We start from the raw sequence: 10278 nt of genomic DNA, 5'->3' as shown, positions 1-10278 counted from the left end.
GATGACTTTTATTTATTATCAATTGAATTATTGAACTTTTGGCTCGGTTTTGACTTAAATGAGTCTTCGAGACATTTTTCCGGTTTGAATGGCTCTATATTGAGCTTTTAAGAGTTATATGCATTTATAGCATATTTGTTTATACAATTACATGTTTTTGAGTGTCTTGGTCGTTCATTTGGAGTCATGTAACTTAGACTGTGATGCATTGGATCTATAGGCATGTGGGTCGATCTTGTACGATGGTCGTGAGGGTATTGAGGGCTTGAACTCCGGGACCCTTGTTTTATGACCTTAAACTTTTCAAGTAGTCAGTAGGAGGGTTGAGTCCGGAAGTGATGTCTTGGTAAGACACCAGGATCTCCGCCGCTTAAGGTGTTCCCTTTTAGGTGGACAATAAGTGGGCCGAGCCTTGAAGTGGAATTTCCAAAAATAGACACCAAGGTCAACCGACTCTTGAGGTGCAACTTGTTAAGGAGTCGTAGGGACATTCGTGCTTTAAATCATGAAGTGTCATGCAATTAACGTTGGACGAGTGGCACACTTACATGTTCACGTAACTATCAATAGATACAGGTCTCCCCCGTCGTTCTTGAATGTTATTTTGAATTGTGTATTATCCACGTTTTTATATCACTTGGGTTTTGGCAAGTAACCATAAGTTATGATTATGATATATTGGACCCCCTCCGATATATTATTAAGGTTTTGGGATAGAAGAGTTATATTCACATTTTTGGTACTCGGGTTTTAATCCTATTTGTGTTTTGTGCGAGTTTTGGATTTGGTTCCACATTTGTAGGATATTTCTATTTAAGTGTTTTATCACGAAAAACGGTGGATTTGGGAAATGTATCAGTTTTATTCTAAATGCATCTCATGTTAGAAATTGTGATATAAATAACATTCATTCTTTCCATTTTACCGCTTTATCTAAATGATGAAAACTACATGAACTCATTAGGCATTAAGCTTAACCTTTTTTTCTTTATTGACATGTGCATCAGGTCATTCGGGAAATGGTACTAGCATACAGAGGTGTGATGAGTGCTAGCTAAAGGCTCGAGAAAGAATTAGCGAGAAGTTCAATAACGAGCTCAAATTTGGTCTAAACCAATACATAATGCGTAAGGAAAAAATAGTTCTCCCAGTTATAGTGGAACCACAAAGAGAACTTATTACACGTCTTTAGTTAAACGTCTAAAATCTGTCAAAGTAGAACGAGGTTCACGATGCCATAATCCTCTATCAAAACTGATCACATCTTACCCTTGCCTTTGCCCACACCTCCTACTAACGAGTGCCCTGAAATGCATTTAGCGTTTAAAATAACGTGGGTTAGACCTAAGGGTCTAGTGAGTAATTCTTGATTTAAGGCATTTAAAAAAGAACGATAATAATCTAATCCAAATTCACACATAAATCAATTATAGTTTGAGTGGCATTTCATCCACAAGGGGCTGGGTCAACTATTCAATCAAATAATATTGAGCATGTTTCCCTTCCACTTGGCACTGTCGGATGACTAAGGCCGACTTTCGCTTGTTATAGTTTCATTTTCGTTATATATCAGGTCTAACATTAACTTTCCTTAAAATTACTCTGTTAAGCTTTCTACATATGTCTACACAAGGGTATTTTTGTCATTTTTTTCATTTCATTTGATACTGTTTCTAATTGTACAAATTTACATGCTCAAACATTTTTAAAAAATATTAATTTTTCTTTTCCTATTTTTAATTATTTTTATCATCTTAATAATTACTCACTGTTGTTATTTCGTTTAGTGAATAAAGAGCAACCGAGTGAAATGTAATATGATTAATCATTATTGTTTACATTTTAATTAAAAAAGATATCTACAAATCAAACATGTGATCATAAAGAATTTGAATTACAATTTAATAAGGATTGATATAGAATTTCTTTTAAAATGTGACATCATTTGATTATAAAAAACAAATAGGAATATCTTTCATAAAATTATCATTAGTTTGTTGGTTAGTTCATTGTTTTTCATATGTGAGGTTTTGTGTTCAAGTTTTTTATTGCAATTTTTTTTTCAAAAATATAATAGATTTAGAATTAAAAGTTAAAAACCAAAAAAAATGACACTAACATGATTTAAACTCGGGTCTGGGGTGGAAAAAAAGCCTTGTAAATCAATTCTACCAAGAAAAATTTGTGTTCTCATTATAGTTTTAAAATATATACGGTAACACAAAACAAATTAATATGGTGATATTTTTCATGATCATAAATCTTTTTACACTACGACAGATGAACAAGACATATGCTCTACATTGAGTCTCTCCATATAATCTAATTCTATTTCATGTAAACTAAATATGCGGGTTAATTATGTTTTATTTAATCTAGTTGTTCTAGAATAATATAACCATTTTGATTAAATTAGATGAATTCAAACATTAAGGTGACATTTGTTTTTATAAGAGGTATTGAAGTCTGAAGTCTTATTTCACTTCTGATTTATAAGAGGTGGTGTTGAAGTCTGGAATTTGAATCAATAAAACTGTTTGCTTTTTGTAAATTGATAAACGTTTGAGTTTGTTTAAAACGTCTGAATTTGTTTAAATTATCTATTTTACACATTAAAAAGTTATATAGTTGAATTTGTAGATAAATTTATACAATTTCACATATTTATTCATCATCATTACGAAATTTACATCTAATTATATAATTAACATTTATTTAACAAAAATATGTCATTAACGGTATTTAACACATTTAAATCATATTAAAATACATTAATTGAGAGATGTGAGATGCATTTATTAAAGATCGATTGAGAGAAATGATTGATTAAGGTTAATCGATTGAGAAACGCCGTTGTAGAGGGTTTTGAAAAACAATAATAGGAAAATAAGATGTTGGTTTATCTCTTACCATATAAAAAGGTAATAAGACATATATACCTCTGAAAAATTGAAAAAAAAAACAAACAGTCTGAATAATCCTTACTCTTAATAAATCAGACATAAAAGATTAATTAAAGCTTTTTTTATAAAAAAAAAAAAAAAACAAGTCCTAAATATAAAACGTGACTTATGTTTAACTTATGGCCTGTTTGTCAGTTGCTGAATGGTTTGATGCAGAATGGTTAAGAGAACCAGAATGATTAAGCGTCGAATGAAATAATGTTGTTTGGTAACTATTCTCTAAATGATAACAAATTACCATTTTAATCATCTATATAATTTAGTACCGAATGAAATATAGTTGTAAGTAAATAGCTTGTTGATTGATTGTATATTATTGTTAGAATTAGTTAGTTAGATCAATTTATATTCAGTTCATCAGTTATTGGGTAGTTCACGTAAACAAAGATTATTAGTCGGATATGTTCTCACCCGCTCTATTGTATGCATTCAGAGTATTTGGTTGATGTCAATGGTACCTGTAAACCAATAATCATAAGCATTTCTCAAATATTTATAACACTAATACACCAAGGTACAATAATGTCAAATAATCACCATTATGTGCATATATCATCAAATTGATCACACTTTTATGATTTGTTTACAAAACGTCCAAAACCTCCCGATGTTAATCCTTCCATTTGCCCTAAAAAATCCTCCAAAACTCGGACCTTAGGGCTCTAAAATCGCCCAAACTAGAGGAAACTTGAAAATCGACTTAAAATTCGCCCAAATGGCTTCCGACAACTTTTTTCGTGATCTAGGTCATGTGGTAAGTCTTCTGTGTCCAAACAAAGCTCACGCTACTAATGACTCAACTAAATTTGTGCATAAACTCGCCTGGATGTATAACTCTCATAAACCTGCTCGGGTGTAAAACTCTCTCATAAACCCGCACAAGTGTACAACTCGTGCGTAAATTACGTAGGTATATAACCAGCGTGTAAACACACATGGTTCTATATGCTAAGCCCACATGGTTTTACTTGATGAACCCATATAGTTCTACCAAGCCACATATCATTCATATGCATAAAATTTAGGGTGGTACAATGCTCAAGACCACCATTCAAATGATGAAACTTGCAAGGAAGGAGTTGGTAAATGCTATACTTATATATATATATATATATATATTAGTATCCATCCATGTCTTTCATGTTGAACAAGTTGATACTTCTAAGTGCATTTGAGGAAGAATTATGTGTGAAAGTCATCAGTTAGTATTAATGTATGTGTGAGAGAAATACTTAATGACTCTGTCTTTGTGGTTTCTTAATAACATTTGTCATGAAAATTAGATTGTTTAGGTTAGGTTTATCTTTCCCTAATTTCAGTCTCAACAATCTGTAATTTTTTATTAAGCACATTTTATCCAATAAAAAGAGTTGCAGTTTGGAAAAGATTGTGTTTGTATTAAAACCCCCACTTTTCTGCAAAACTTACTTTGTGAAGTCATCTAACCTTATCAGAACCAACAATATTTTTGTATGAAAACCTTGAACTCGCTAGACATTTTTTCATAAATTTTGCATCCTAAAAAATATGTGATTGGTTGTACATAGTGTAACACCCGTAATTTTTGGAAATGATCCGGAAAATGGTCGGGAGAACGGTTTAGGAAACGGTTAGTAAACAGCCAGGAAACAATCGGTGAACGACGTGGATCATGGCATGGCATGACACGGTGTGGGTATATGGCACGACACAACATGGTAACACGGCACGTGGAGGTCTAGGTGACTTGGCACATGACCTAAATCACGGCCAAGGTCGCAAGACCCTATGTGTCATACTAGTGGATGCATGTGACCTACCCCGCAACTTAGGTTGTGGCAAGGTCGCATGGGGGGATCATAACCTGCATAAAATCTAATTTTTGGGGATTTTTCATTTTACTCTATTTTTGTCATCCCTTATCCGATTTAGGCGATTTTGGAGGCTATAGACTCGTTTTTTTGAAGCTCTTTAAGGGGATATTGAAGAATATTAAGTTTCTTGATAATTTTAGAGTTCCTAGAAGGTTGTAGGTAAGCTTCTAAACTATAACTTCTTGACCTAGGGTTTCGTCACCTTGCATCCTCAACTTCCTTATCCTCTTTGTGGTGTTCTGCTATAGATTGGGAGTTTAAGGGAGTATTCTTGAGAGATTTGCAACTTAAATATGAGAGTCTTGCTTGAGGATTTCGAGTCTTCACCAAAGGAAGCTCAAGGTTTGGTTTGGAACCTAGATTTAGCATAAATCTAGAAAGGTGAGTTGAAATTGATTTGCAAAACTATATACATGTCAAAATATCTCTATTTTGGGTTTTGAATACATTTCCATGAGTTATTTCTCATTCGGTGAGTTTTATGATTTTTGGCGCATTTAGGTATGTTTTGGGTCTCAAATCTTGGAAGAATGTTTTAGAAGGTGTTTATTGATTATTTTGAGACATAATCTTAAAAGATGGTTTTCAGTGATATGTGTTGCATCAAATGAGGTTTCTTTATATACTTGGATAATTTGGGGCAAAACATTGTTTTAATCATTGGGAAGTGTTGTTGTGAGATTTAAAGTAACTTATGAATTTTAGTGGTGGCACTTGATCAACTTTTTGGTTATAAGTGTTTAAAACCTTGATAAACACCTATTATTGGTCTTGTGGAATCTTGAAAATACAAATCTTACGGTTTTGAACTTTTTTCTATTATGCTTCAACAAAGTGATGATTTATGGGCATGTTCATGTTATAGATGTCATGTGTTTCTTAGACGTTTGTAAAACATGTCTTCTCGACTTATGTGGTCTACATTGGATTTATTTAAATAGTCATGTATACTGGTGGGCTTACTGGCTTGATTTTAAATCAATGAGTTTGGGGACTTTTTTTTCGATTTAAATAACTCAATATGAAGCTTTGAACATAAAATGCATTTATTGCACTTTTGTTTGGATATTACGTGTTTTGATTGTGTTTTACATTTAGTTGGAGTCATGTAATTTACAATGTAATGCATTGGATCCATGGGCATGCGATTCAGTCTTTTGTTAAGCGAGGAACCCATGTAGCGTTGGACTTTGATACCTTTGGTATTGTAGAGAGGGACTCATGTGGGGTCGGAGTCCGAGATCGTGGGTATTGAGGAGATGATCTCCTATTGAGTCGGATTCCAGGAACCTAGGTATTGTAGTGATGAACTCATAAAGAGTAGACACCAGAAACCATGTTTTGAGACTTTGGCCTAGTAAAGTTGACACTACGTCATCGAGGGTATTTTGGGGATGAACTTGTGTGGAGTCAGGCTCTAGGACCATTGACTTGTAGGTGTAACTCTATGGTGTGTAAGTAGGCATTAAGGTCAAGGGTATTGCAAAGATGAACTCATGTGAGGTCAGGCTCCGGGACCTTGGGATTGTTGTGGAAACTTGAAAGGAGTTAGACATGAGACCGTGATCTTAAGGCGCTACTTGATAAATTGGACACATGACTTACTTTGTGTTTCAATATAGTAGATGAAAACAAATCTCCCCATCACCAAAAGATGTTGTTTTGGTATCGAGTTCATCTACGCTTTCAGTGATTTGGCGTACAAAGTATTATTTTATTTTGGGTGTTTTGTGGAGTGAAGCCCTTTATTACTCGTATGAGTTTGAATGCCGATTTTGATCTAAAACAAGTATATCATGTTATTAGATTTCATTTTACAAATAGTGGGTTCTGCAAAAATACTCCTTTTGATTCTAAATGTTATTTTAAATAAGGAACTGGTGATTAAAAAGAACTCTTCCGATTTTACTATTTTATGTTTATGAGATAAACTGTTTTAACTCACTAGACATTAAGCCTAACACTTTTTCTTTTCGACGTGTATATCATGTCTTAGTAGGATCTTGTGTCGTTTGGAGATTGGTAGAGATTCCAAGAGGATGATTTTAGAGGTGTCATCCGATTTTGAAGATAGCAAATCTGGTGGTTTAGTAACATCCAACTTGTTCTAATTCTGTTTAGAAATTAGATAGTCTCGTTAAGAACTCTGATACATTTCATGTTCTCCTTTTCAGGTAAATTTTATGTATTTCTGTGTCAAAGTTGCTTTAAATTGAAGGCATTTACAAGTTTTAAATTTTTCTGTTATTTTCTAAATTTAGGATGTTACACGTAGCAATAAGAAAATAAAAAGTGTATATGAAGATTCAAAAGTGCAGAGGTTGGAATGCAAACCTAGTATTTAGTGGCTAATATATCGTTCATACTTTGAATGTTCACTGAGATTTAAGAAAATATACTTGGTTTAACTATCATGCTTTGAAATTTATTTATGTTGCATTTAGAAACGATGTTCCGGTTTAATGTTCTGATTTTAAGATGATTTATTTAATTTTTATTTGTGAATGTGTTTACATTTTATTCTAACAACTTTTAAAACGTATTATTTTTGTACCAAAGTATTTTCTCAAATCCAAAGAGAAAAAAAAGGGGGGAAAGAGAAAGGGTTTGATGATTATATATAGCACAATGTTATGTACAAAAGAGTGTGAAATTTATCAAAAAGACTATTTTACCCTTAAAAAATAAGTAAGAATTACACTTAGAAGGATCGTTCTTGATTCTATAGGTTGTGATTGTATATGTGTTTTCCGAAAATGTGCATATTCAAATAAACTTGTATATATGATTTAAATACTAATAAGCAAATGAGAATAAAAATACGAATGCATCAATCCACAAATCACTCACCTTTAGTTTTAAAGATACCGCAAATAAGTTTGTGACGATAACAAAAAGACCATTTTGTAGATCAAAGAGTAGGTTACCCCTAGAAAAAATAAACATGACTCCTGGTCATAGCAAAAGAATACCAAACAATGTCTCTAATTCTTGCCAATGTCCTTAAGAGAATTGATTTGTTCTTCTCCCATTGCGGACATAACGCTTACCACGAGATCTTTTCCTTCAGCAAACCCATCTTTAATCTACAATTTTAAATAAAAAGAAAATGAACAAAACCGTTAAATAAACTATAGAACGTGAATTCAGATGACAAGATGTATAGAACTTGAATTCATATGACAGTGTGTCTTGTGTACCATTTCTTGCTCATAAGATGTACTCAAACAAAATCTACTCCAAGAAAAAACAATAAGTTGGCTCTTTTATTCCCTAAAATTATAGCAGTTTGTATCTCGGTATAAGATTTCCCTTACCAACTATAAGTTGGTTGGTACATGGTATGGAGGAAAAAACATATAGTATTATACCATGTTCACCTCTATTCCAAACTCACTACTACACATAGTTATGTAACATTGGTGATAACTACAGATTACTTGTCTTTAAAGATCAACATAGACATACCTGAGCAACAAGATTTTCGTCTGTGGGAAGCCTGAGATCATCTTTGGTGGTCCCACTTTCAGTCAGAAGACTCACCTACAACAAAAACAGTCACGTTACTGGTAAATTACTTCTTTTATCGAATTACACATTTGAAGCTTATCAACATTAAAGAAGACAAAGGAAAGTGTATATATATATATATATATATATATATATATATATATATATATATATATATGTTGCACAAACTTACAAAACCATCTTCAGAGATATCAATAAGTTGATAATCTGTACGAGAGACATGAGGAACCTACAAGAACATATGTGTACAAATGTAAGCAACAAAATATCTCAATCGCAATACAAATACCATAGAATTTTGTGAAGGAAGAAATAGAATGGAGAAACCAGATTGAATTGAAGAAGAAATTACATCACAATTGTGAGATGAAGGAACAATATCTTCAAGCTTCTTGCCAGTAAATACATCAATACCCACAAAATGACATTTTGCATGTCCGTGCTTGCCAGTTTTTGAAGTAGAAACCTCAACAACCTGTAGATTGTCGAGTTATATTATACCAATATGACAAACCATAAATTAAGGAGCAAAAACCATAAACTTCTATGAAACTAGAAATCAAATATGAAGGCTAATTAGAAGGTTCAGAAGGCATATGATGCTTATTCATACAAATTCATGGAGAAGTCTCTCTCGTCGATTTTACTGAGTTCATCAAAACCTGTAAGACTTGACCATTACACAAAGTAAACAAGAAATCTTGCGAAATTCGTCATCTATTTTGTGGGTCCGTCTGTATGTTTATGAAAAATATGATTTTAGTCTCGCTATCTTTGACGTGAGCATAAATGATAATGGAATTCAAAAAATAAAAAATAGAAGCACAAAAGTAATGATATAAACAACTAGAAGCTTGATTGTATGTGAGACTCATGAAGATGCTCCAAAAAAGTCAGTTGCTGATATCTTACTGTCAAACGGTGTTATTACTTGAAAAAAAAAATCTAGGTATGTCTTTGACACTCTGTAAGTCTAGAAAAAGATAGTGTTAGAGATGAAGAATTGTTTGAAGCCTACAAACAAAGCATTTCATGGATCTAAACATATATTTTATCTTTGAAGCAATTAGAAGATCAACTGAGAACCACCATGGATGGTATATATGCAAAATTCACCAATCATGAAGAACATGCATCCATCTCTTTTAGGTATCCAATATCGTTAACGATGGATCCTATTTTCAACTTTTCTCGAATCATCATGCATAAACCTCTGATCATATTTACATTTAATTTACAATATATACTGATCTAGATAAATATTTATATGGAATCAAGGGATCTCCCAATAGCATTCAAGATCAATCCTCAAAAATCCATATGAAAATCACTTTTTATTACATATATAAATACAAACCCATTTCATAGAACACAAAATGGATCAAAATCAAAAAAACCCATGATTATATATATATATATATATATATATAAGAAATGTATGTATATGTATAGGTATATATACCTTGCAGGGTCTGTTCTTGATGACAATGTAACCATTCTTTCGGATGGTTCCAGCTTGTTGTGGGAAGGTTTTGGATGCACCTGCATCAGCATTGAACTCAAAGTGAAGCTCCACATCTGACATTTTTAATTAGTTTTTGATTTGATTTCCTGCACTAAATTAATTATAATAAATTTGCTTTTTCTCGGAGAAGATGGAGGAATACAAATTAGCAGTAGCTTCTTATTCGGGCCCAGAGAAATGATTCAGTCCTTCTCCAGCTTTTCCAAAATTCTTGGTCTAGGATCTAATCCTAACCGTTTGATGTCATGGGTTCCTTACCAAAATAACCATCCATAATTATCAATTTACATTTTTAACCTTATTTTTAAAAAAATTCACAAAATAACCATGGGTTACTCACTAAGTGGGTTACTCACTAAGCACCGTTTGGTGAGTACAGTACAGGTAGGGCTATAAACGAACCGAA

The 10278-nt window shown here is 32.6% G+C and overlaps 1 protein-coding gene across 1 annotated transcript; it reads right to left on the bottom strand.

Annotated features, from left to right (window-relative positions):
• Window positions 1-7800: 7800 nt before the first annotated feature.
• LOC112507067 (eukaryotic translation initiation factor 5A-like) lies at window positions 7801-9932 on the bottom strand. Its single transcript, XM_025111476.1, has 5 exons — window positions 9810-9932; window positions 8700-8822; window positions 8520-8576; window positions 8285-8359; window positions 7801-7902 (listed from the first exon to the last, which is right to left on the bottom strand). Exons 1-5 carry the CDS (start codon window positions 9930-9932, stop codon window positions 7801-7803), a joined length of 480 nt encoding a protein of 159 aa, XP_024967244.1.
• Between the last annotated feature and the right edge of the window lie 346 nt (window positions 9933-10278).

Source organism: Cynara cardunculus, assembly GCF_001531365.2.
Source record: "Cynara cardunculus var. scolymus isolate 2C chromosome LG 2, CcrdV1, whole genome shotgun sequence".
Classification (NCBI taxonomy): Eukaryota; Viridiplantae; Streptophyta; class Magnoliopsida; order Asterales; family Asteraceae; genus Cynara; species Cynara cardunculus.
Note: the sequence above shows the minus strand (reverse complement) of the source record. Positions and strands in the feature narration are given on the sequence as shown.